At 39.3% G+C, this 26,853-nt stretch overlaps 1 protein-coding gene across 2 annotated transcripts; it reads left to right on the forward strand.

Annotated features, from left to right (window-relative positions):
* Positions 1–650: 650 nt before the first annotated feature.
* On the forward strand, positions 651–26,813 carry LOC145478370 (RRP12-like protein). Of its 2 annotated transcripts, XM_081456377.1 has the most exons (41): positions 652–2,340; positions 2,977–3,006; positions 3,671–3,724; positions 4,027–4,103; positions 4,424–4,529; positions 4,720–4,836; positions 5,044–5,167; positions 5,523–5,599; positions 8,392–8,445; positions 10,478–10,576; positions 11,223–11,314; positions 12,930–13,041; positions 13,230–13,330; positions 13,484–13,562; positions 13,819–13,854; positions 14,006–14,106; positions 14,281–14,322; positions 15,041–15,165; positions 15,861–15,925; positions 16,786–16,836; positions 17,360–17,471; positions 17,814–17,962; positions 18,470–18,537; positions 18,691–18,784; positions 19,096–19,254; positions 20,035–20,112; positions 20,204–20,312; positions 20,702–20,809; positions 20,937–21,040; positions 21,361–21,414; positions 21,922–22,013; positions 22,524–22,641; positions 22,891–22,937; positions 23,162–23,225; positions 23,582–23,699; positions 24,021–24,158; positions 24,351–24,382; positions 24,917–24,986; positions 25,084–25,142; positions 25,556–25,638; positions 26,497–26,811. In XM_081456377.1, the coding sequence occupies exons 1-41, from the start codon at positions 2,005–2,007 to the stop codon at positions 26,588–26,590; spliced, it is 3,828 nt and encodes a 1,275-aa protein (XP_081312503.1). In that variant the 5' UTR covers positions 652–2,004; the 3' UTR covers positions 26,591–26,811. The 2 variants fall into 2 exon arrangements, with proteins under 2 accessions (XP_081312505.1, XP_081312503.1); XM_081456379.1 differs by lacking the exon at positions 8,392–8,445 and having other exon boundaries at positions 651–2,340; positions 26,497–26,813.
* The last annotated feature ends 40 nt before the right edge of the window (positions 26,814–26,853 follow it).

Raw genomic sequence — 26,853 nt, forward strand, 5'->3', positions numbered from 1 at the left:
CAACAGTTCTGTAGCAGCATTATTTTGAAGTACCTGCAGTTCTGACATTATGGTGAGATTGTTCTTGTCCCCCCAAACGAGGTCTCCATAATCAAAGAGTGGTAGGATTAAGGTGTTGTATAGGGTGACCCTGGCTTGAAATGGCATTAGATTTCTAACTCTCCTGATTAGGCCTATCCTTTGATTAATATTCTTACAAACAGATTCGATGTGATCTGCCCAGGACATAGACTGATGAAGTGTTACGCCCAAATACTGGAATGATTCTGTTCTATCGATTATAGTACCCTTTACAAGTAGTGAAGGACTGGAACAGCCTCCCGCGTGAATTAGAAGACACACGTGTTTTATCTATTTTTAAAGCAAAACTGAAAACTTTTTTGAATGATTTTACCTAATTTTAATCTTTAGAATTTTAACTTTTTAACTAATAGGAACTCTTTTTACTCTTATTTCATTTTAGCTTGTAGTAATTTATTAGGTAACTCTTATTTATGTCATTTTTAGATGATTTTTATTCAGGAGGGCTCCACTGAAAACCGCCTTTGGCGAGTTGGATTCCCTCGCTAAATATTATTATTATTTTATTTATTATTTTATTTTACTGGAACAAGCAAGGTCGAGATTTGGGAAGATTGAGCTGGACTACGAAAACCGGACGAATTCGATCTTGAAATCAGCAGGCGCCATCGGTGACATGTATAGCTTCTTAAACAAGCAATAAAACAATAATAACAACAGCAACAACAAACTAAGCCCAGAAAATGGGCTCGGTTCATATTTATCGCAAAAAGGTAATAGTACAATTCAAATTATTCTTTTGAATGAAATAGAATTTTGGGTTCAGCTCTCCTGGCTACGTATGTTGGCAATTTCTGGGAAATGTACCCTAGCTTTGTATATTGTTGTTACTTTTTGTTAAGACCAGACCACGTGATGCTGACGGACCTAATATTTTCATATATGTGCCTAAGATGTGTCTTTCTCGAGATGTAGAACGACTTATACTGCATTTTGTTTTTTCTCAGCATTACAAGCATTACAAACTTCCCTTGCCTGGCTTGTTGGCGTTTTCGCCATTTACAATTCCCTTCACGAGGCCTCCTCGACACTCACAATAAACATGCGTCTGTGCGTTCAGTAAACAAGACAGGTGTCAGTGGATCATTTTTCCAAGGTAGAGCGCGGAACGCCGCGCGATATATGCACGGGGTCTACTCGCGAGATGGGAGAAATTTGTTCGTCCTCGTACGTGAATAATGCGCCCCGGGCTTTATTGCAAAAAGCCCGATTTATTTAATCGAATTTCATCCAAGCTCACAAACGTCAGTTTAATTCTGCAAACGTCCGAAGAGCTCACAACCTCGTTTCAGAGGGCTTTTCCTCACTGAGGGCAATAGAGGTAGGCTCAATTACCAGCCGCGGTAGCTGGAGGTTTCGTACCCAAGCGAATTTGCGCCCACCGAGTTCGCACCTTCATACTAGCTATCAAGTGCTTAAAACTTATCTTTCTCTTACCGAGCAAAAAAGACAAAATTGTGGGCATAATGAAACAAAATCACGCAAGACATGTTTATTTCTCGTTCTTCAATGCATTGAAGGTGAATGAATTACCAATGAGTTCAGGGGTGCAAACTATCGATTGGGTGCGAAACAGGTAGCATTTCTAGCCGCTGTCCGGGAAAGGAGAAGGACGCTCGGGGACCGGAGCCTAGAGAGCGGCGGAAAGCACCTCAAATAAGCAAAGCGCCTTAAGTAGGCAAAGCACTTCAAGTAGGTTAAGCAACTGAAGTAAGCAAAGCACGCTTGGAGTGGCACAATATATCGGTACAATATATTTCCCCATACACCAAGTACTCACCCTATTTACATTTCTAATTACTGCTGTTCATCGGAACAGAATACCGCGGGCTCGATAAGTAAAGCCACGAGGATTTCGCAAATCGACAACATTGTCGAGAAACACACAGAATAATGATGTTTTAAGGAGTTTAATCTCCCATCATGGTACGTTTACGACAAGGTAAAAACAAACGTTGGCGAAAGGGCCAAAGTTGCGAGTCCAATCCGGCAACAAGGACGCACAGAGACGCGGCGAAGAGGGGTGCCATTGTAGGACATGCTACTCGGAACTCTAATTTGACTGTCGATGCTCTGGCTAGGCATGAAGAAAAACACGACGAAGAAGGCGACGTTGAACTTAAAGATGAGGAAGGATTGAGTGTAAAGAGCGGGCAAACGTTTGGCGCTTTCAGTGTGAGTGGTTTAACGGACTGTTCTAATCCTGTGTTTGCTACTGTCAGACGATTCTGGGATTCTCCTTCCTCGCAGCACAAAGAGGTCAGTTCACTCAAGCTTAGGACTTACTTATTCACTGTGACATTTGTAAGCTGGAATTTTGCCTACCGGCAAGCTTTCATGTGTTGGCTTTTTCGGGTTATAATGTGCCGCAAATTTACATGTAGATTAAACACAGACCGTGCATAGCCATCAGATTGATTTGAGCTACAGTGTACAGTTATTGTGTTTCTTTGTGAACATCCTGATCAGTATCAATGATCCAAGATCACTTGGATCATGGTGCTTCAAAGGATCTTACTGGTTCTTTGAATCACCAATCACTGATTAATTCCCAAAGGAATGCACGCTGTATTCACCAGCCTGAAGTCTGTTTGCTTGCATGGATGCAAGCTGGTATCAGTCAATTTAGGGTAAAATAATATCAAACCCGAGATGCTTAGCATAGCCTCAGCATTACAGGTTATGTAAAGTGTAGAAATTGATAGTCGACATCTTTCCTCCTGTCCTGACCTGTCATTTTCACCCTGTCACGTGTTGGAGTTTTACTCTGAAAGGGTAAGCACAAATACATGTATACTGTACATGTACTGAGTCAGGTGCATAGTGTTACATGTAGTAATGGAATCAAGCTGTGTCACTGACAAAGATACATTTTTTAACTCCATTTTTTTACAGGTTTGTGCTGTTCTGGCTGCAGTCACTGAGGTAATGATGTAACAATTTGCTAATGAAAGTCTCTTCTTGTCTGTCAAGATGGGTGAATGTCCTGGCTGTTGTCACTGTTTTGTATTCTTGGGCTATCTGATATCTTACTCTCACAGCTCCTTTCCCTGTCTACACTGTACAACCGTAGGTGTAGAGTATATAAATAGGTACAAGCAAATTTATTGTTGGAGGTAACCCTGCAATAGCCCAGAATCACATCCCACATCCAGGAGAGGCAGGGCTGGTACAGAGGGGGAAGGAGGGGGGGGGGGGGGGGGTGTAGAAAATGCATGTATACTTTAGGATTTGCCCTCAGTAGGGACACTTGACCAGACTCAGACTTTTGAATGTACCTATCATTTCAATTATTTTATAGTTGGAAATTTTTATATCCGGATATTATTATTACACACTCTCATTCAGGTCATCATACAGGTACATGTATGTTTAGTGGAAATTTTGTAATGAAACTAAAACTAAGTTACATGTACCTTGCATTATGGTATTGCTGTAATAACTCAATGCAGGATACCACATGCAGCTTGGTTGGATCTTAATGTTTGTGTGCTTAATTCTTTCGTTACTAAAGCTGCAATGACGAGGACACATGATAATTATTATGCATATGCATGTAGATGTACAAATACTGTTTAATTATTTGCAGGTTATCAAGTCAAAGGGTGGAAAAGAATCTGAAACAGAGTACTTTGCAGCTCTGGTAAATTAAATGTATTTTGATTCTCAGCCTACATTTGAGATTATGGCAAATTCTTCCATATGGCCTTGACAATGAACCCTTATTTACAAGGATGCTACAAGCGTGTTGCCCAGGTTACATAAATTAGTCTAGTATCAGTCTAGTATCAGTGCTGTATTTCCTTTTATGATAGTTCAAAAATTACACTATGTGTACATCAAGGATACTTGCTCTTTGGAGTTTTGGCCTTCATATAGGTCAGAACTCTGTCTCCTAGAGGTAATCATTAATAGCAATGTTTTTGTTTCCTTCTTTTTCCGTAGATGACTGCTTTAGAGTCAGCTGATGAATTGGAAGCAATTACTGCAATTACATTTCTTTTGAGTCTGGTTATTAAAAGGTACAAAAAATGTACTGCTATTCATTGTATTATTTAAGAAACATTTATTTCATGTACATGTAAATGTAGATGTACCTTTAATATAGGTGAGTACACTATTTCTATACATTGTATGTACAATCTCATGTTAAGAAGGAAATTAATTCAAAAATAAGCACAAAAATATTGGTTGCCATGGTTCACACAATTTGCCCAAGAAAGGATCTAGGCAAAGCACTGCACATACGTGTACCACTAGATACATGTACATTGCTAGCTAACATGCATATTAGAAATTAATTATTACATAATTTTGTCTTTTCATAATTATTTTTATATAGTGTCCCTGATGGCATTCTTCAAGCCAAGTTCTCTAAGTCTTGTCAAGTTCTTGTCACGATCCTGGCATCTCATGCTGCAGATGGCACACCAGGACTGCTTAGACCTGTAAGTTGTCACAAAATCACCAGATCAATAGACATTACTTTTTGCATGTAGTTCTGGCATTATTTCACCACCATTTCTTTCTCCTGAGCATGTTCTGAGGGACTGGCATGTACATGTACATCTACACGTACAATCTACTCTTGAAAACAATACTTAATTCTAATGATATTTTCTCTTGTTGTTGCCCCAGCTACTTGCCTGTTTGTGCAGGTTGCTTAGTGTTCAAGAAGGAGCTGTTTGGTCAGAATCATCAACAATGACAACTTTCAATGGATTACTGAGCTTTGTGGTACATAGTAAACCGAAGGTATGCTTGGTGGGAATTTTAATTCTCCATTGTTAAAAAATTTTCTTGTGATACAGGAACTCACTGTGAATTGACTGATCATTGGATTAGAGCCACACATGTATGTATGTGTAGTGGTCTCTGGAATGATAAAATTCATGTACATGTATAGCTGTATGTGTGCAGGTTGTCTGCTTGCCATCTCCCTTTTCTCTGTTTCCATTACAGGTTCGCAAAGCAGCACAAGAAGCTGTAACGCTGCTGTTAAAGAAACCACCAGGTGACATGCAACATCATCCAGCATCAGCAACAACGGCTAAGTTCTGTGTTCAGCAAATTGAAGAACATGGAGGTAAGGGGCCAGGTCTCAGTGATCCCCAGAGATCCAGGGGCAGATATTCTGGGCAGGAGGAAGTCAATGGGTCAAAGTGGTACAAACCAAAGTTTACAAGAGTGAACGACTGATCTTGTAAAGTTTTGTTTGCACCACTTTTTTCCTCCCGACCCGACTATCTGCCCTGCGCCCTGGGTCTCCGAGAATGAGGGGATCTGATTGAACAATATTCCTGATTGAGTGGTATATGTATTTTATTAGCCATGCACTGACTTTTCTTTAGTGCATATTAGTGCATATTTTCTTTAGTGCATATGAACATGATGTCTCCAGATGTTGTTTTCTTGATTTCTTTTATTTATTATTTTTCAAGGATCTTCACAAGGTGCAACTACAACTCTCCACGTCATAGGTGTTTTAAAGGAAATACTCCCTTCTCTTCCTGGACAGGTTTGTGTTACGTGATGTTCATGTACATTTACATGTATTTAATTTCCTAACTCTACAAAATGTTATTCTTGATTGATGATATTGTTACATGTAAGTTACATGTGGAATGCAATTGAATCAATAATTGAATGGCTTAGTGCAAGACTGACGTAAGTGACTTTTTCGGGTGAAAAATGATTTTTTCGTTCAAAAGCGCCCAAATTTTTGCATGTGGTCTCCAACATAATAGGAAAACTTTGCCCTGTGTTTGTATTCCTTGTTTTTTTCACCTGATGTACAAAACAAAGTGGAAAGTTTACTCGCTCAAAGACTGGATCTGGAAATGAATTTCTTCAACTACGTTGTGACGTAAGCTTGCGTTTGCATTATTTTGGCGCGCAAGACAACATCAAGCTTTCGATCAGACAAGTTGAAACTTCACCTGTTGCATGAAGTCCGCTTATTTGACTCATATTTGCGCCCGCCTGGCGGTGAAAGGACTTCATTAAGTCCGGAAACCCGTAAGTCACTAGCATATCTCAAAGAAGCGAGATGTGTTGCTGTTCCAAGATCGCTAAGCGGTCGAAGGCACACTGAAGCCAGGCGAGGAGTTTGAAAGCACTTCTCAAGCCAAAAAATGAGTCGATGGTGAGAAGTGGCCCATTTGCCAAATGTTGCTGTGCAGAACGTTTGGAAATAAAGAAGTGCTTTTAGACTCTAAAAAAATCTGTTTAGTCGGCCCGTAGGCCTTGCCGTGTTGAAGTTGCTCAGGGATATCCCATAATAATCTTTAATGCATCTCGATAGGTCTTGTCAGTCGATCTCAGTCGGCAATGGAAAACGTGACAAACTTACATTTCGCTCAGCCAACGGAATATTAATTGAAACAGAATCGACGGAAAAGATATTTTTTTCACTGAGAAAAGTAATGTATTACTTCATTTAGACAAAAATAGCCCTAAGCCCTGATTCTTTCCAGGAATAAATGGCCAATGTTTTCATGTAAGAGAAATGATTGATCCAAAGTCGCGATTGTTGACCATTGTTGTGTTACAGTGTGACAGTTGACCTTTTGGGAACTGGGGCAAACAAACGCCAATCATATTATGGACTAGCGGCTTTCGATCGCTTGCCTTTATTATCATGGAATCCCAATGGAATGATTCGTTTGTGAGGTTAGAAGATGGCGAGAGAAAGAGACAACAGTGTAAGTCTTTTGTCTTTAAATATGCCATTCCTTTTGCTATATATTTTCCGTTTGTTTTCGGTTTTCCCGCTTACATTCAGTTCAGTGTTTTCACAAATATACAGGGTATTTAATTATCGCAGAGACGGAGCAATTTCAGATTGACTCAGCCATTCAAGTACTGTAATTCGGAAAAATCATCTCTCTTCGAATGTCAAGCGTTAATTCCTTGTGGCAACATTTCAAGAAATATGTTTTATAAGGTATTTGTTGTTCGTCATGCAGTCAAAGTAATGGCAAGCTGCGCTGTTACAGCTCATTGAATTTCAAAACGTTTTACATCATCGCAGTAGCACCTATGAAATGTCGCATTTCGCTAGTGATTTTCACTTTTTTTTTTCGAAAGAATGCAAACCGAGCTCTTTTTTGTTCTAAACGAGTTTCATGTTTTCACTGATGGCAAAACGTTTCACTCTCAGAAGATAGGTAACCACCGCTAATAGACACTGGTCGTTGACTTTATTTAGATTCTCGATCATGCATGCTTTGTTTATGAAATGAAGCGTTTTCTTGTTTTATTATTTTCCCTAGGCTAGCACCAAAATAGAACTAACCCTACCACAAAGTGTTTAGAGACTCTAACCCTAAGCCCTAGCCCTAGCCCTAGCCCTAGGCCCTAGCCCCTAGCCCCTAGCCCCTAGGCCCTAGCCCCTAGGCCCTAGCCCCTAGCCCCTAGCCTCTAGCCCCTAGCCCCTAGCCCCTAGCCCCTAGCCCCTAGCCCCTAGCCCCTAGCCCCTAGCCCCTAGCCCCTAGCCCCTAGCCCCTAGCCCCTAGCCCCTAGCCCCTAGCCCCTAGCCCCTAGCCCCTAGCCCCTAGCCCCTAGCCCCTAGCCCCTAGCCCCTAGCCCCTAGCTCCTAGCCCCTAGCACTAAAACGGTAACCCTAAACCCTAGCACTAAAACAGTAACCCTAACACTAAATGCTATATCTAGGCCAAGGGTTAGGGTTTGCTTTTAGGTCTAACGCTAGCCGTGGGGTTATGTTACCTTTACTGTAACTGTCAAGCTATAGGCTCATCTTTCTCTAAGGCCCATGTTCATCCATTTCGTTTTGCGGCCCTGTATTATTGTTTTGAAGTCATTGTTGTCCTAATGTTTCTTTCTTTTTTTCCGAAGACAAAGCGCAAACCAGCTAAAAAAATATACGGGGCTATGCTCTTGTACTCAATTGAAGACGACACGCAAAAATTCGGGCGCTTTTGAACAAAAAAATCATTTTTCACCCGAAAAAGTCACTTACGCCAGTCTTGCACCAAGCCATTCAATTGTATCAGTTCCATGGAGGTATTTTTTTACGAATTATCTTCACAAATTTGTTACTGTTTAAAGATACTAAGTAAACCATTAAACTGGGGTTTCATTAATGTTTTCAGCAGTAGGGCAATTGGTTTTCACAGGTTGGGTAAAACCTTTTTAAACTGAACTTTGTGATAAAAAAATATTCCCTAGTACATGGTTAATCCAGGCAGGCAAAATCATCCTCTAACAGCCAGTTACTGTAATTTGTCCAGTACCCAGCCATTTATGAAACCCATACATCAAGTATACAATTGCTGATTCTTTTCATAGAATGTGAAGGCGGTTTGTGAGTGCCTTTTAAAGCTGATGACGTTAGGAAATGTGGTATGTCTTAACTGCAGTATTGTGTGAAAATTAAGCCTCATGTACCAGGTGGATTAACTATTGTACCTTCAAGGAACTTTAGTTAACAAACTACTGTATGTTACAGAGTTGTTTAAGCTTGATAGGTTCCTGACCTTTGAATACTGTCCATATTTCCTCCCCCTAATCTTCTGACTTACTCCTTATCCTGGTGCTGCTTCCTTGCCATCCTTTACGTTTACATGTACATACAAATCTCCCATAAATTTTCTCCTTTTTCTACCTTCTTCCTTTCTTGCGGTTTGATTTTTAAAACACCAACTTCTGTCTCTACAGTATGCTACTTCCTTTCTTTAGACAATTCATCTTTCAGCTTTCTTACATCCATAATATCCTTCCTTCTTTTCTTTCCCCATTTTCATTTTCATTTTCATTTATAAGTTACTGTTTTCCTTTTCTGCATACGCAGTGGTATTAAAACATGGCATTTCAGTGATGGCATTTCACCATTATCACGTGCAAATAACTGTATTAGTTTGGCAATGCTTGTAGAAATGAAAGTGTGAAGTACATTACATAGAGTAAAATGAGGGATGTAAAACAAAAGAATGTAGTACATAGCTACACATGTACATGTAAGTGAACAGTTTTGCTGGGATGGAGTCTGTTTGTCAATGAGTGTTTAAGGTTGATCTCTTCAGTTTTCTTTATTAGGAAAAAGAGACCAACTTTAAACACTCATGACGAACAAATCCAAAAAACCTTAAACACTAAAAAAAAAACAAAACAAAAAAAACAAAGAAAAAAAAAATGAGAGGGCAATGAAGACCCCAGAAATTTAACTGAAATTTTGCGAGATTCATATTTTTTGAAAGGCCATTTGCCACCCTTGTAATGGACAACTCCTTAATGGAAGGCTTTTGCTTTTCCTTGGCAAATGTTCTCTTAGCATTTGTGACCCTCTGTGGGAAAACAAGGATAAAGGTGATAGCACTCTCACAACACACTTCACTTTAAAACAAAAGAATTTGGCTTTAGCATGCTTAAAGTGCCGATGAAACCAAAAAATAATTGCTGCTTATTTGAAAGGCTTTTCAAAGTTAAGAAGAATGGCATTTGCCTTTTTGGAATATCTTTTTTTGTTTTAGAGATATTCACGTTTTTGTATTACGCAAATGACGGAAGTGATGGCATCATAAATAGCTCCACTTAAACAATAAAAATACTGAATCAGGAATATCTCCAGAAATATTATAGCAGTGTTCTTCAAACTTGGCACCAGCAATGTACATCACAAAAGAAACAGAATGACACCTACTATGATGTTGCCATGGCAACACTCTTGGCTCCAGTCTCTTTCTGTGAGAAGCGAAATATTCCCATTTGCAACCTTCTGAAGTGGGAGAGCGAGTCTTGCTTGGAACACACATGGTTTCCATATTGTCTTTATTCTCCCCATTAGATTGTTGGGAGTGGATGATCCTTGTTTGAGATAAAATCTGGGAATTTTAGTCTTAATTAAAACAGGACCAGTGGCATAACTGTTGTCATGGCAGTGGCACGACAGGTGTCATTTTATTTCTTTTGTGATATACATTTCTGGTGCCAAGTTTAAAGAACACTGCTTTAATATTTCTAGAGATATTCTTGATTGAGTGTTGCACTGTTTTATTGGAACCACCTATGATGTCATCACTTTTCTCATTTGAATAATACAAAAACGTTAATGTCTCTAAAATGAAAAAAGATATTCCAAAAAGGAAAATGCCATTCTTCTTTACTTTGAAAAGCCTTTCAAATAAGCAGCAATTATTTCTTACTTCATAAGCACTTTAAAGCGTGTAAAGGAGCACGCTTCAGTAGTAAGCTCTTTTGTTTGGTTGGACACACAATAAAGTGTGCTCACACTTGTGTGTTTTAATTGGTGGCTTATTTGTCACACGTCTGTTTTCCCTCCTTTACACTTCGATCTACATATATTTGAAAAAGGAATTATGCTGCCTACACTGTAGGTTGATGCACAGTTTTAAGATTTGTGTTTTCTTTTGATCAGATGGTGACCGTGAATTCTCTTCAAGCCATTTACAAGTTGCTTTCTGCATCACCAGACATCACAACCCTAAGCAAGCAACTCAATGCTCAGCTGATCAATGTAAGAATGCTGGTTTTTTTTAACACAATTATTATTATGTAAAATTGTATATCACGTTGTGAGACTCTGGTACTGGTCAATATTTGGTAACATTGTAGGCATGCAGTGCATACAAATGGTTATGTAGCTGTAGCCTTTTTCATGCATTGTGAGCCTTGGATGTTAGTCAATGTTGGATAATATCAAAGGCATGCAATGCGTGCTGAGGGTTATGAAGGTGTGGCCCTTTTCATGTATTGTGGATCTAAGATGCTGGCCAATACATCGAGAACATGCTAGCAACTTGTTCATGTATATGATATAACTGACACCCTTGAGAGTGGGATTTGGTTTCCAAAATGCAAAAGTGATGCTTTGGGAAAGTGTTGGTGGTGTGAACTGACTGTCCAGGAAACTTAGTCTTGTGCTTGTACTGATATTTGCACTGGATTACATGTAGCATTCCATCCGTGGAGAGTAACATGTTCTTTCAGATCACTTGATGCTACCAAAACTAGAGTATTAGCCCTTGTACTGTGAGGCTCTTTTAATCCCAGGGATTTGCAACCTACTGGTCTTCTAACTTGCACTGTACAGGTTTGATTTTATTTTGAATTATTGCTATTATTGCTATTATTAAGTAGAGATTATTACATCTCTTCTTTAGGCCCTGTATGATTATCAGCCCAGTGTAAATGACCATGAAGTATCACAGGCCTGGATTTCAACCATGGAGAAGGCTTACATCAACCTGGGAAGGTACATGTACAGTGTATACAATTACATGTAGTACAGTGTAGATGCTCATACTTCTATTGATTGATTTACCGTTGGTTTAGTGTTATCTTTTCTCAGTAGACCATGAGGTGAACCTGAGAAATATGTTCTCCCTTTACCTCTGTAATGCATTGTTTTACTTACATTGTACCAGGGGTCTCATTAAGTTTTGAGTCACCTATAGCCTTGTTCTTCACACCCTCAAAAAATAACTTGTTACTTTGAGGCTGAATTCTATCAACAACAGGCAATTTGACCCATAGTACCAGAGGAAAATCAAGCATACATGTACACTGCACTCAGCCATGACAGGTGTTACAGGCTACGACCCTTAGTGACAGCCCTGCTTACACTTTTGCAGGCTGTAGTGTGTGATGTTAGATTTTAACAGTCAAAAACAGAATAGACTACACTATGCACTGAACATTGGTGTGAATTACACAATGGTGATAATGGAGATAATAGTTCAACAACACAATCACGATCAACTACTTGTTACATGTACTTGGTAACACAACATTAATGAGGTTAAGATTAATGAATATATAAACAGATTCCTCAGTGCAGTTTAATATACTTGTATTCCTTCCAAATTGACACAAATTAATTGACAGTAGTATCAATTTGACAATGCAATCTCATGAAGCCTGTCAGAGCTCTTAACTGTCAGTTGCATTATTTAAGGTGGCCGAACACAGTTTTGAAGAGCCTATACCTAATTCACCATTACTTTTAAGCTATTTATGCTTTGGCGCCCGTTTTTTGCAAGAGTTGAGGTTAACCACAGAAAAGTTTATTATCGCATTTTGGCTAAGGTGTGTGCTGTTACCATGGCAACGGGGTCGATTAAAAACAAGGCTTAAAAAAGGGTTTTTGTTTATTAAAAAAAAATCCAGTCGTTATATTTTTTTCATCTTTTGCCCACTACGAATTGACATTAAATCCCTTCTATCAACACTGTTCTAATAAAATTTTGATATAGGCGATTTTCGTAATTCGCCGTAAATCGTTTTCACTGCATGTTCTGTATTATTAAAAATTCCCTATGTCAAAATTCAGACTTTTTGCGATAGATCATTCACGTGGTTTCTGAACTATTTTTTTGCCAAATTTCTCGAAATTCTAACGACTACATCGTAAGAAATTGGCAAGTTTCTGCAAAAGCAATCGGTCTCAATTTTTCCAGCAACTGCGCATGCGCTGCATTTAACTGGGTTCTTTCGGTAACAAAGAAAAAGCTGAGAATTGTTGGGTTCTTTGCGTCGTTACCTTTTCTAACATATCTTTGTAATAAAAGACTTAAGTCATCAATACATTGCGTTCAATAATAGAGAAAAATAGCACAGATAGTGCGGGTGTTGAGTAAATAAAATGATCTCTCTATTGACGGCATGTTTGTTTTTGCAATCCTTGTGCGCGGGCTCAATTGCATCAGCAAAAGCGCGCGCGAAAACTGTGTTCGGCCACCTTAATGAATCTTGTTTTCTTCATGTTTACTACTTGCAAATGTTAATTAATTAGAATGGAACAATAAAAAAGAAGAGACCGTAGGCCCTGATATAAAATTTTATACAGTAACCTTGATCTCTTTGCTCAGATTAGATGCAGTTTTGTGCTACAACCATCTTCCAAGGATTTTTTCATCATTGATGAGCTACTACTTATCAGATCACTCTACTCTATACAAAGCAGCTCAGGAAACAATGAATGTAAGCCTTCTGGAACACTACTAAATTTTCCTTGAAATTAGCCTATATACATTGTACATTGAACGTAACCTGTAGTAAGGTGTTTATAGGATTCTGTCATGTACACATTTTCATGTGTTTCTCAAAGGTTGGACTTGTCCTGCCCTGAATGACACTAACATGCAAGTTTTCCTCTCTCGTTACTTTAGACACTTTTACAAGACTGTCTTGCTCCAGTTGCTGATGATGTGTGCACAGAGATCACCAAGTCTGCTGGTACAAATAATACACCATTACAAAAGATAATTAAGTGAGTTGCACCTTTAACATTACCAAATTGTTGGTTTGATTGCAACAGTAAACTTACAGTACTGAAGAATAGGGAATGCCCAGTGTATACGTGTGCATTACATATATATCTGGTCAGGTCAAGTTAACAGTTGCCTTTGTTTTCATCACGCAGATGTCTAGAATCAGGTCTCCAATATCGTTATCAAGCATCTTGGGCTGTCATCTTAGAAGTGATCGGAGTTACATTCGAGGTTAGCGTCTTTTTTTGGGTTTGGTTTCCTGTTTAGAGTAAGTTGGTTCTTGCAATTAATTAATTTACATTCATGTTTGTGACGTTACATTGACTATCACACTTGTATTTCTGCAATTTACTAGCCATGGTTTTAGTATGTACTTGCTTGTTAGTTACAGTGTATATTAGGGGAAAATGTACACTTGTGTCATGATCGTGATTAATTTATTGTGTGGTGCAAAGTGGCTAATATAATTTTAAATTTTGTCGTCCAGGTTCTTGGAAAGCATTGCCCAAAATTATTGAAAAAGGTTAGCCACTGGGAAATTGTTTACTTGTAGATGTTTGTTGTATATTCTTTGCATTTATCTCCAATCTTCCTCTTTTGTTATTGTTTTTTCTTTAAATATGAATAATAATAAGACTCATAATTATTCATTATTGTGTTAATATTTCTTGAAGCTCTTGATGTCCCTTTGTGACTTGCGAGGCACACATCAATTTCCTTACATAAACAAACTAGAACGAGCTGTTGGTATGGCTGTTCAGAAAATGGGACCCAGGTACAATTATTTGCAATGATTTATATGACACATTACATATACTGTTAGCATATCACAGGATAATGATATGACGTACGTGAATAAATCAAGTTTTTAACGTATGCTAAATAATTAGTGTGGTACATATACTTGTACGTTTGATAATTGGATATGAATTTTGTTCCTATTTCCTAGGATTGTCTTGGAAGCTGTGCCACTACAACTTGACAAGGAAATGTAAGATTTGATGTTTACCACTTACAGTAGGAGCTTAATACGATACAATTCTGATGAACTAAACAAAAACAAAAACAAAAACAAAAACAAAAAACAAAAACAAAAACAAACAAAAAAAAAGAAAAAAGAAAAAGAAAAAGAAAGAAAAAAAATTGGCTGTGTGGAAAAAGATAGAGGAGACCCGAGGCTGAATTAAACTCCATAAACATCCTTTTAAAGTGTTTGAACTTTGGTCTTAGCGGGGAAATCATACTGTACAAGATATTTGTGTTACTTTGTATCCAAGTTTAATCCTTGACATAACTACTCTTTTGTAATATGACGAAATTCATAATGATTGTTTTTAACACAGTATTATACTGCTCTAAAACAGCGACTTGTGAATGTTGAGATCGAAACGTACATTGCTCGTAACCATGGATTTGTTACAATGTACGTTAATGCTGATCACAAACGTCAGTCATACGTGTACGCTCGTCAATTTACCGAAAATATTTAACGGAGAAAGTGAGACGTCCGTTTTCTTCAGGTTGGCGCATCGCTTTCCATTGCATTCTAAAATTTCGAAATCCCCTGAAAACGGACAAACTCTCTTGCCCCCGTATGTAGATGATCGAAACCTAGTCCACTCTCGTTTCATTGTTCATACCCACAGATGTACCCTGAAAATGATCATTTGCTTGTTGGTAACTGACTTATTTCAACGTCGCTTTCGCAGAGGCGGACCATGTAACTTTCCTCGGAGTTGGCTGCTGCCTGTATTGAAGGATAACGTGAAAGACACTGAACTAAAGTACTTTTTCGATGTGATGTTGCCACTGTCGGCTAACCTGAGAAACAAAGGTAACAACCGTTGTAAAAGAACAACTGCGAGTCAGAGTATGCTAAGAATAAGAAAATGATGATGTTGACTGTAGTGGTAGGGCTTGGTGCTCGGCAGGAGGTAGGGGTGTTCATAGATATATTACGTAGGAAGAAGCCATTTTACAGTTGTCTGTTCAGTGACCTTGCTTTTGACTGGTTGCGAGGCTGGATGTGACCTTGTTTTCACTAAATTGATAAAGACCTGACTGCTTTTGTTGTGTAAATCAAGTCGTTCTTATGTTACGTGTAACTACAGTAGTTGACCTTTAAATGAAAAAGCGGAGAGGTCTGTATTAAAAGCAAGGTCACCTCCAGCCTCGCTTGAATTCGCAGGCCAGGTAACTAAGCACACAACTGTAAAATGGCCTATTTACAATGACTCAAGTCAAAGCTTTTATTATTACATGTATAGCTTTGACGTGTATCAGGACATTGAAATCTATTCTTAGCGTGGATTTGAGAGGGTCCATGATATATGACGAACTTACTTGTAGATTACAAGTACAAGCAAACGCGACAGATTAGGTAAAATCCTTGGAATGTTCATTACTGACTAACAGGGATAGAAGTACACTACAATAAGATGCATGGTTGAGATGACATTCAACCTGGCTGTTTGTTTTTACTAACCAATTAAATTTTGACATTTTCCTTTCGGTGGCTGTTTGTTTCAGCGATGTCTCTGAAAGAAGCAGGGAAACTCCTCGAGAGTAAAGTGTATGACACTTTACAACTTCAGGTAAATAATTATGCACGTACGATTCGTTTATTTTCTTGACAAAACCAATCAGTTTCAACGGACCAGACTTATAACGCCATCGACTGACAAACACTATTCACATCAGTGACTATAAGGATGACTTCCGCTCAGGTTGTGGAAACGTCAGTCACCATCAACAGTTCTTTTCTACCCTCACCCAAAAGATCACATTATACAAACTGCTGATACTCCTCCTGAGTTCAAACCATTTGCTATGCTGTCAACTGGGTTAATTCATGTTTTTGTTCGTTCCAATCCATTTAACTCATGACAATTCTTTGCGGCCATTTTTATTTTGCCATGTTAAGTGGATGGGCAAATTAGTTTAAAGAGAGAAAAATGAACACATCCTTCTGTGAACTTTTTTTTTTTTTCGGGCGAAGGGACTTATAATCCAGGCGAACTGACATCGAGCGAACTGGCTGTCGGGCAAAATGACTGGCTACTGATGAATCAATTGCAAACATGACTCTTACCCGGCCCTCGAGCTTTCTTCTCTGGAACAGGAATTGTTTTCTCTCGTTATTAACCTCAGACAGGTTGCTCAGCAACTCGACTAAAACCTTCGAGTGCACGAGAATGACTTGAGTACCATCAGAGTTAGCCTGCGAGCAGGCCCACGTTGCGCGGCGTAGTCGCGAGTAAGAAATCGAGCGGCGAAGCCGCGAAGCTGGACTCCTTCTTTGCTCTTCGCCGCTCGCGTGTGTGACTCAAAGGTGAGCTTGCTCGCAGGCTACCTCAGAGTGCTCTCAAACGCTCTTACGCTCACTTTCTTGATTCGTTTCACACAGCGTCAAATTTTGGTAATGAACTCAACTAGTTTCTTTTGTCTTTCACAGACCTGGGCTCTTTTACCAGGATTCTGCACCCGACCTACTGACCTGTGCCAGGTACTGCATATACACATGTAATGGAGCATAACTTATGCTACCGTTTGCAGAAGATTCTACTTCTTTTTCGTTTTCACCATAGAAAGTTTTTCATGAAAAGAACGCGGCTTGCAGTCGACTTGAGTAAAGGACAAAAAGGAGAAGACTAGTGTGCTAAATATAGCAGAGGGAAAAAAAAAATTAAATGAGCCCTGGAGTCAAGAATATATGCTTTTTACAAAATCAGCGGAGGCTTTAAGTGCCTGTTACATGTAGGCATTGCAACGTTGTATGGGTAAAGGTGACAATACACTCCGAGCATACAGTATAAATTATAGGTAACTGCTATTTTGACAACGTGCAAAACATCGCTGGCGCCCAGTTTCCAAGATAACTTTCGTTCATGCGGTCTTCTACAGTCTTTTGACTTGGGGTAGCGTAAAGCTTGTGAAATACTTGTGGAAAAATGACCAGCCCTTAAGGCCAGAACGTTTTTGTTTTGTTTTGTTTTGTTTTTTTATATTAACCTCGACCTCTTTCGTAGTCATTCAAGTCTGTTGCCCGGATATTGGGCGTGGCTCTTACGGAGAGACCAGACCTGTGTTTGACGGTGTGCCAGGCCTTGAGGCTGCTTATTTCCAAGACGTCTGATAATGGTGAGTCGACCAAAAAAAGGCTTTCAATAATGTGCACCCTCATTACTGTCACTACTTCAGTTATTCCACATAACGTTATTGTGCTGGCTCTCGCGAGAGGGATGTCTGTCCCTCGAGAGCGAGTCGTCACTTTCGAGAAACGCGTCGAGTCTTGAGAAAATGGACGCGACGCGCAAGAAACGAGATACAATGTGGAAGAAGTTGTCAACTTACTACAGGTAGTATTTTTTATTGGTATTGATGTCAAAATGATCGCAACCTTCCGTACCAGTCAGGGAACTGTGCCATGTTAGTGATGATATTCAATAATTAAATTTCATTTTTTTTTTTTGCCTCTTTTAGCTGAAAGCAAAAACGAGTTGTCTCTGTATGCAAAGAACTACTTGCCGATCCTGTTTAACTTGTATACCGCGGAAAAGAAGGAAGGGGATCCTGACAAATTGCCAATACTGGAGACCATCAGAGTTTATTTGACCATAACAGATCCCAAGGTTAGTTCTGTGCCCTCCCTGTGGTTTCCGGTAGCGCAACTTCGCTACTGGGACGTTCTGGGCAACAAGTACCTTTTCGCCTAATCTTCGAATCTGGGGATTCTCCGACATGTCAAAGAAAGCATGCGTTGTCTTTTTAGTCAGTTAGGAGCGTACGCACGTTATTTTTTTTTTGAACTTTTCACCGGTTATATGTGCGAAATTAATTTGTGTCGGCCTGTGTTGTGCTGTGCTGTGACGTAGCGTGCCGTGCCATGCCGCCTTCCTCGTTGTTGTTCAGTTGACAGATATGAGAACTTAAGAAATGCGCGTTGTCTTGTGTCACTTGGCATCATTCCCACCGAAAAGTCAATTCTCGGAGAACTGATAGCAACTGAAAAATAGTTCCTCTAATTCTTATGTCCTTTACATTTACATATAGTTGTGTCTCTCTTGCAAGAATATCTGGATTAATGTCCAGTTGATACTGTACATAACTGTACATGTGTTCCTCTTGTCACTGTTTAGCTTGTTGCCACGTTCTTCTCCAAGGGTCTAGAAAAGCTAAGAGGAAGCGAAAGTGATACTAGGGCGAGGTATGTGAATTTGGAAGCGAATTTAATTTATATAGAGTGACATTTCTTTGTGAACGAATCGAAAGTACAGTTGCATTAAATTATATCAAGCTTGGAATGTTTGTAAGCAATGTTTGCTCTGTCCATTTATATGAGTTCTGGCGATCTTTGCAGAAATTTGATGATGGACTTGGTCATAGCAATGACACCTTACGTTGATGGGAAAAACATCAAACTACTCTACGACTTGGCGTTACCATGGCTACAGGTATATAAGCTGTGCACTGTTTGTGTTGTCTGGTGTGATTGTCCGCGTGATTATAGACAATTTGGCCGGTAGGTACAGTTGTTAAACAACGTCCAAACGCTGTCCATGTGAGTTGCGGCTCATTTAAGCTGAATTAAATCAAATTAATCCTCGGCCTAGTCCTCGGGTAAAACCTTAAGTCAGTTTAAACCATATCAAGCTCAAAGGAACTCTGTGACGACATTTTAGCCTCGAGAAAAAGAAGGGTTTTAGCCCTTTATTAAAATAAAGAACCACCAATGGGTAATTGTGACTTTTTGTTCATTATTGAGGTCACGGATGTCACGCAGCAGAAGAAAGCTTATCGGATTCTGGAGCAGATTTGCGGTGCTGATTCTGAGAGCAGTAAAAAGTTCGTGGTGTCGCATCTCAAGGAACTTCAAGAAATCCTTCTCAAGACATTGGCTTCTTCAAGCTCGGCTTCCAAAACTGTAAGTACCGCTGCGTTTTTAATGCACAAATTAAATCTTTTATGCAAAGGATTGATTGAAAGAATCGATGTTACGAACAAGACTTTCAGCGAAGTTGATAATTTCAATATCCTTCAAAACATTCACGTAACCTTATGTGTATTTGTCCTTTTTTGACGATCAACTGCATCCTCGAAGGGAAGCTTTGTCATATCACTCTTGGCTCATCGGACTCTGTCCATGGGGTTTGGAGAGTCGGGAACTTGAGTTCTGGTCTTGCATACAACTGTTATTGGAGTTAATCTTCCCTGTGAATCCCTCCTGCATTAATCGTTAACCTCCTAGTTTGTCCCAGTTATGGGGATCGGTGTGGCTAGGAGAGTGCAGGAAATTATCGTCAAGTGACGTTGTCTTTCTGTAATAGGCCCTTTGCACGATTCGGTCACATGGTACGGAATTAATTACGCTGAGACGCAAGTTACACAGTGGGACTTTCAAAGCAAAGGAAAGTCGGGCTGAACTGGTACGAGTTCCTTTGTTTTGGATGTCCCACTGTGTAACTTGCGTCCCAGCATAATTAATTCCGTACCATGTGACCGGATCGTGCAAAGGGTCTATTCTCAGATTCTCAAAGAATCCAGGACAATGTATCCTACACTTAATATACGTACAGGGGGTGGGGGGGAGGGGGATGGTTGTTATTGAACAAGACAATGTCTTAACAGATCTTGGCAACTCCTTTAAAGATAATAGATCTTTACGATTAATTTACCTACCCTATTTGCTCTCCTGCCTTTGTAGCCCCGTTTGCGATGTCTTGCTCATATAGTTCGGAGGTTGGAGGATCCTGTACAGTTCATTCAAACGATTATTCCAGAGGTAAACTTCAACTGTTCCTAAGGTTTAGCGGTTTTTATTGACTAATGCTTACATATAAGAATGTTGCTTTTGTTTCTTAACCTTGAATCAGGTCATACTCTGTACCAAAGAAGTTGCAGTCAAAGCTCGTTCGTCGGCGTTCACTTTACTGATCGAGTGCTGTAACGCCAGTTTCCGTTCTTCGGGAAAGACAAGACAAGGTGAGAGTTTGTCTCTGTTTGTTTGGTTTTTAACTCGCGATTGCAATGGCAAGTTGCGAGTTGTAGTGGGTGATCAGATTGTTGTTTTGGATTGTAGTTAGGTGAAACGTTCTTAGGAATAGCGTGTTTCTTATTATTAGTACTAAAATCATCATAGTGAATTTTATTTTTATCCAATACAGCTACCTATATTACTTGCAATAATGATACTTACACAACTAACATTACAATACAGCTACTTACACAACATACAATACAACACTGATACTTTTACTTTGATGTATTGTGTCCATTTGGGCCGAACAGACTTAATTATTCGCTACACACACTATCCATGTTGTTATTACTGTTTCACTCATAACCTTTTGCACCTTCTTTTGATGTACTAGAATGTCTGACGTCATTCTTGGAGTTGGTGGTTGCTGGTATCGCGGGCTCACCTCACATGATCAGCGCAACTATAATTTCCGTGTCTAGAGTGGTGTACGAGTTTCGAAGTGAGTACGTCACTGGAATTAATAACAGATCTTGTGAGCCCTTTGGTTTAAAATCGCTTGGTGTGGTCTGATTTTTGCATGTAATGCCATTAATTCCATTCACTTTGAATTTTCTTTTGTCTTTCAGACGAGATTCCCAGTGTAATCCTGGAGCAGCTTATTCAGGGAATTCTTGTTTGCCTGAGATCTGTTGCTAGGGAGGTGATAAAGTCCTGTCTTGGTTTCTTTAAGGTAATGTTACTCACCCTGTAAATAGGAAACTAATCAATCGCAAATAACCTCTTACCCCCTCCCACCATCGTATGTGCTGAGACAAAGGTTGCCCTCACAATTTAAAGTTCACTGTTTATGCAAAGCTGGCGAGAAAGAGGCAACGGGAGCCCCTTTGCATGAAACACGAAAGGACTACAATCGCCCAGGGTTCGACCTTCGACATGTGGATTTCTAGTATGGTTTCTGCTATAAAGTACTTGTCATACTGTTTAAGTTACGCAATTTAAGTACACGTTGATGTAGAAAGTTTCTATGTCATTTCTTTTCTCCTTCTACAGGTTATAATTTCTGTAATGAGCCAGCAGGAGTTACTTCCATACCTTCAGGATCTTGTAAGTGAAAGTAAAGACCTTGGTTGATGGAAACGTTCCGTTAAAGCGATCTGTCATTCACCTTAGAACCCACAAGCTATAATAGAACAGCTCGAAATACTTATTTACTATTTACTAATTTTATTGTAGTATTGTAAGTTGTAAAGCGCTGTTGATCAGTAAATGTAAATAGCGATCTAGAAGTTATTAAATTATTATTATTATTATTATTAATAGTATTATTATAGTAGTAGCTGAATCATCATAGAGCTGATTAAGTAAGACGTTATTCGTTAAAATAAACCTAAATTCAATTCAGTGCCATGAACGCGAGGCAGAGAATATTTCGAGTCTCTCACGGAAGTCAAACCCTGTGACATTTCTCGCATCGGTCGGTTGCTCAATTCACTAAGCTACGAAGAGGGATATGGTGAGCAAGGCCATTACTAGGTTTATAGGTGACACGCTCTTACATGCTGCGGGTACATTCATTAGATAAAGTTGTGTGTTCTAACTTCGTATTTATAGATTGCTGGTCTAGTGGCGTGGAATGACGATACGAGGCGCCGCTTTCGATATAATGTCAAGGTTCTATTTGAACGGGTCATCAGAAAGTTTGGGTAAGTGCCACTAGAACAGTCAGCGTAAAGGACCTTACACGAATGGGCCATTTTCTTACTAAGAGCTGTTCAATTTGTTTTCTTGGTACAAGTTACGACTTTACGTTTATAATGAACTTTAATTCAGTAATCGTTCTGTTAATGTCGCCGAAAGACTTTCGTGTATGATTCTCCTCGCTTTCTTTCTGGTTATATGCGCTAGAATTGGATATTCTTCTGGTGCGTTTACCAAGTAGAAACAATGCTGCGGCTCGATCAGTGAGTCCCTCAACGATCTCGTAAGAAGCGCAGCAACGGAGTGTAAAGTAAACGTATTCTTCTGAGAATTGCAAGCATTACCGATGACGGAAACTATTCTTTCAGGCCAGCTAAATATTCCGTTTGAGTATATTGTCACTTGATTAAATCAGGGACATAATAGTTTTACCTGACAATATTCAAAATTGTTCAAAACTATTCGTTGCAAAATAAAGCGTAACTAAAACCGTCTACTTTTTGCTTTCTACGTAGCTACCAAACGATATACAAGTGTACACCCGAAGAACATCGTAAGTTAGTCCACAACATTTACAAGACAACTCAGAGGCTAAAGAGACAGAAAATGGCTGCAAGAAGGGAAAGAAAATTAGTAAGTGTTTCTTTTTTAAACATTTGGGATTTCAAGTTTGATTCACGTTCGCTCTACACTCACGAGCAACAGCAACAACAACAACCTGAAGTTCAAAGGATTGTACTCTTAAATCTTTCTCCTACTCTACGCTACTCCTTATCGATCGGCCCCTAAAGCGCCACTGGCTGACGAAAGTTAAGGCAGTATTTTCGCATCTTTTCTGGCGTTGATTCCTGTTTGATTTTTCTTTCTTTTTTTTTTTCATAGCATGAAGACACCGAACGAAAAGAAGAGGAAACTCCACAACTTGAAAGGTTTGTTTCGGTACCTTGTTACTTTCCTTTTCTGTTGACTTCTCGGTGTTGCAGTTGAAGCTTACTAAATAACAAAACTGATGTCTATCCGAGCCAAAGATTCCCTCTTGTTGTCGAGCTAATCAAGGATTAGCTTGAAATCAACTTACTGTATTTGAAGGCTAAGCATGCAGTGTTTGTTCATTAGTAAGTACTCAGAATTCATATAAAGTGTCTCCTTCTAGTTATGAAGATCTCATGTTTGGAGAAGACGAAGAAGAGGAGCGACCAGGCATGAAAGCAAAGAAGGTAACGATATCCTGCCTTTTCTCATTACTTTCGTGGAATAAATTGTGAACAGCTTCCCTTTTTCTTCCAATTTTGAGATGAATGAATGGAACAGCGGTCTGCTCAAAGCGGCTTTCAAACATAACTGTGACTGCAGTAGCATGAAACCTCATTGGAGGCGAATGTTACCTTTGCGAAGGGGAAAGAAAAAAACAAGACAAAACAACAACAACAACAACAAAAACAGGTGCGTCAAGCGCGACTGCCTCTCCAGCAATGTGGATATGGGGTTTGAAAACCAAACATTTATCAAGGATTATATATTTTTTGGTTTAAGTATTTTCCAAACCGTTATTGATTAACTAATCGTTTTACAGGCGGCCAAAGCAGGAAAAGCGAGCGAACGTGCGAAAGGCCCGAAAGCCTGGATCCGAGAGGGAACTGAGGAAGAGCCGGTAGATTTTCTTGACCCAGGAGTGGTGCAAAGAGTTGTTGGTGAGTTTTATTATTCGCAAGTCACTTTGTTACGCAACTAGTCTTTTAGGTCATTATGAAAATTCTTTTAAGAATTAAGATTAAATTAAAATCATTATAATTAGAATTACAATTGAATTAAAATAATGTTGATCAAGTTTGTTATAGCAAGTTAATACACGCAGACTCAACCCAAAAATATGAGTGTGTTTCATAGTCGTCCGTAAACATTCTATAAACCCCGCGATTCTGAACCAATAGTTTGGTTGACGTCAGTTAGATTAAATAATCTTTTCGTCGGTAACATTCCTCTTTACTTATGTTTGAATGTCTCTCGTTAAGCCACTGATCCCAAGAAGCCTACCAAACGTAAAGCGACTGATGATTTCGAAACTTCTGCCGATGGTAAACTCATTATCCCGGATGACGAGGACGAGGAAGTACGACAGGAATCTGGATCCAAACGCAAAAGAAATTTAGGTAATGATCTGTGTGTAACCTCAAACATTTCCAAACACCTCAGAGTTCATCAAAATACTCCGCTATACGCGTCGTATTTTCAACTGTCTTTCCTGTGTTTGGAAATGTGATGAAAAACGGTCTCTCGGTCTTTCATACTGTTCTTTATCTACATTTTAACTGCCATCTTTTAATACTTTTGTTTGTGCACAGGTCTGCAAGACTCCGATGATGATATGGAGGAGGTAAGTCACAGCGTGATTATCGACTCAGAGAGCGTTTATTAAATGTAGTGCCAGAGAGAAAACCTGTCACAACTCCTGGATCCACTTCAGGGTGTGACAGCATGGAGCGGTTCTCAAATGAGTGTCGTAAAACAAAACTCAAACCAATTACTTACCAAGAATAGACTACTAGGCTAATCTCAAACCGTAGTAAAACCAGAACCAAAAGCAAAGTAATTGCCTGATTACTTTCGATACTCAATCGAAAACCGCTCTAGAAAAAAGAACCGACGTGGAGGTTTGGTTAAATAAGGAAAAAGTTAAATTCTGAGGAAATTAAAGGACGCCAGCTTTACGTTGTGACAGCAATGGCCCTTTTTCAGGGCATTCTACGTGGTTTTCGTTATGCACTGATTTTCCAAGAGCGTTCCTTGTCAAAGAAACAAGTGACGAGAGTGAACAAAATTATCAACTAAATTTAAAGCATATTGCAATTAGTACAAAAACTGCCTTGGATTTGAAGGCCATTCATTGTTATTTGCATTTTTCCATCAGAGTCCATCTTCAAGGAAAAAGAAAGGGAAGCGCTTTGGAGCTGATAATGACGATGACGACAATGACGAAGGTTGGCGTGTTGGCGGGTGGTCTTTTGATGTGATTATTTTGTGATTCTTAAATAACCATTTGAGATATTGACTTAAAGATATTGATTTACTTTGTAGGACTTTCGTCAAAACGTGTAAAGAGTGAAAAGGCATTGGGTGCTGAATACAAAGCAAAGGTATGCTCAGTGACTGAGTGACTGAGTGACTTATGGAGTTACTGAGTGACTGAGTGACTGACTGACTGACTAACTGATTGACTGTGTGACTGACTGTGTGACTGACTGTGTGACTGACTGGAGGACTGAGGGACGGACGGACGATTTCTTTCATTTCTGTAACGTGTGCCCTTCAAGATTGACTTCCATTGTTGCTTTACTTTCCGTCATCGCGAATGGATTTTACTACACATCTTCTCTGTTATTCAATCAATAAAATTCACCCATTAACGTGCGTAAAATAACGCGACATGAAAATCCTCTTTAACACCTCTACAGGTGTCTTCTCCAAGCAACTGCCAGCTACTTTACGGAACTGCGTAAAGTGAAGGTATTGACTAACTTAAAGAGATTTCTTTGTCACCTTTCGATAGAAAGCGGGCGGTGACGTGAAGAAGAAGGGAAAGCCTGATCCATTTGCTTACGTACCACTCCAGTTAAATATGCTTAACAAAAGGTAAGTAGCTGTGGACAACGTAGGCCTAGTAAAAAATGAATTTAATTTCGCAATTGTCTAGATCTGTTTAGTGCGCCTATCGGTCTTCTGGGTCTCAGAACTTGCTCAAGCTAAATATGTAATGCCAGCGTTCAATTCCAAATGATTGTACGAAAAATTAGTCGCCGTCGTTCGCGTTCCCTAGAATATGCGGAACCTAGTCATTTCACGTTGTTGTGCAGAGACCGGCTGAGAAATGTACCAAGATTTATAACGCACGTGCACAGCTATTGTTTTGCTCGTTAAAATATTTTGTTTAGTGGTATTCTCGTTGCTGTTGCCGTCGTGATTTGCCTAAGGTCCCTATTACCTCTTTGAGTTTGCCTGTTGGATCGTAGTTGAACTTGTAGCAAACCACCTGAACTCGGTCTGACATCGCTCGGGACATTTTATCCATAATACTGTATAGTACCAACCAGACCTTCAGTTTCTTTAGACATCTAAGGATTAGGGCGTTTTAAATTTACATTTGAAAACTGTGAAAATCTAGGAATTTATTTTTAGGTAGTCGCGGGTTTTGCGAACGTTTATTTCGGACTCGGCAGCATTTAAGTCTCTTTTCAAACTGCCTAATTGGCCTGTGCTGCATGTTCAGTAATAAGTGTCCGTTTTACACTTGGATTGAACAAGCCGAATCAAAAGAAATCTCCGATGAAATAATTATTGAAGTCCTACAAAACAAAATACTAAAATCTCTCTATGGTCAGGAGAGTTTCAGAGATTGTTATTTCTTTAACTGGGTGTGTGGGAAATGTGCAGTAGCTAAGCCACCTTAAAAAAGATAGAAATGAAAAAAAAAAATCTATTTCTTTGGCACAGAAAACAAAGAAAAATGGCGGGTCAGTTCAAGGGACTGGTGCGAGCGACCAAACGAGGCGCGGCGAACGTCAGACACAAGAAAGCGAAAAGATGACAACCTAGTCACGACTGCGCAGCAAGCTGCAGTCCTCATGGGTGGATAAATCAATCAATCAGACAAATTGAGCATCCGAGCATTTTATTTTCTTCACAGCTGAAGATCATTTCTGACGTCTACCTATATATGCCTTATATTTATGATGTGAACCCTTCCACTTTTAAATAAATAACAATGAGTTCCAAATGTTCGCCCATTGTGATCGTTTGCAAAGCAGTCGTAATGCTTTTTAATGACAAAATATTGTCCTATAATTCTAC

Source organism: Orbicella franksi, chromosome 2 (assembly GCF_964199315.1).
Source record: "Orbicella franksi chromosome 2, jaOrbFran1.1, whole genome shotgun sequence".
NCBI lineage: Eukaryota > Metazoa > Cnidaria > Anthozoa > Scleractinia > Merulinidae > Orbicella > Orbicella franksi.

Coding starts and splice junctions, on each gene's coding strand:
- LOC145478370 (XM_081456377.1), top strand. CDS start 2,005: ATGGTACGTTTACGACAAGGTAAAAACAAACGTTGGCGAAAGGGCCAA. Junction 16,837..17,359: donor GACCTACTGACCTGTGCCAG/GTACTGCATATA, acceptor CCTCTTTCGTAG/TCATTCAAGTCTGTTGCCCG. Junction 18,785..19,095: donor TGGCGTTACCATGGCTACAG/GTATATAAGCTG, acceptor TTCATTATTGAG/GTCACGGATGTCACGCAGCA.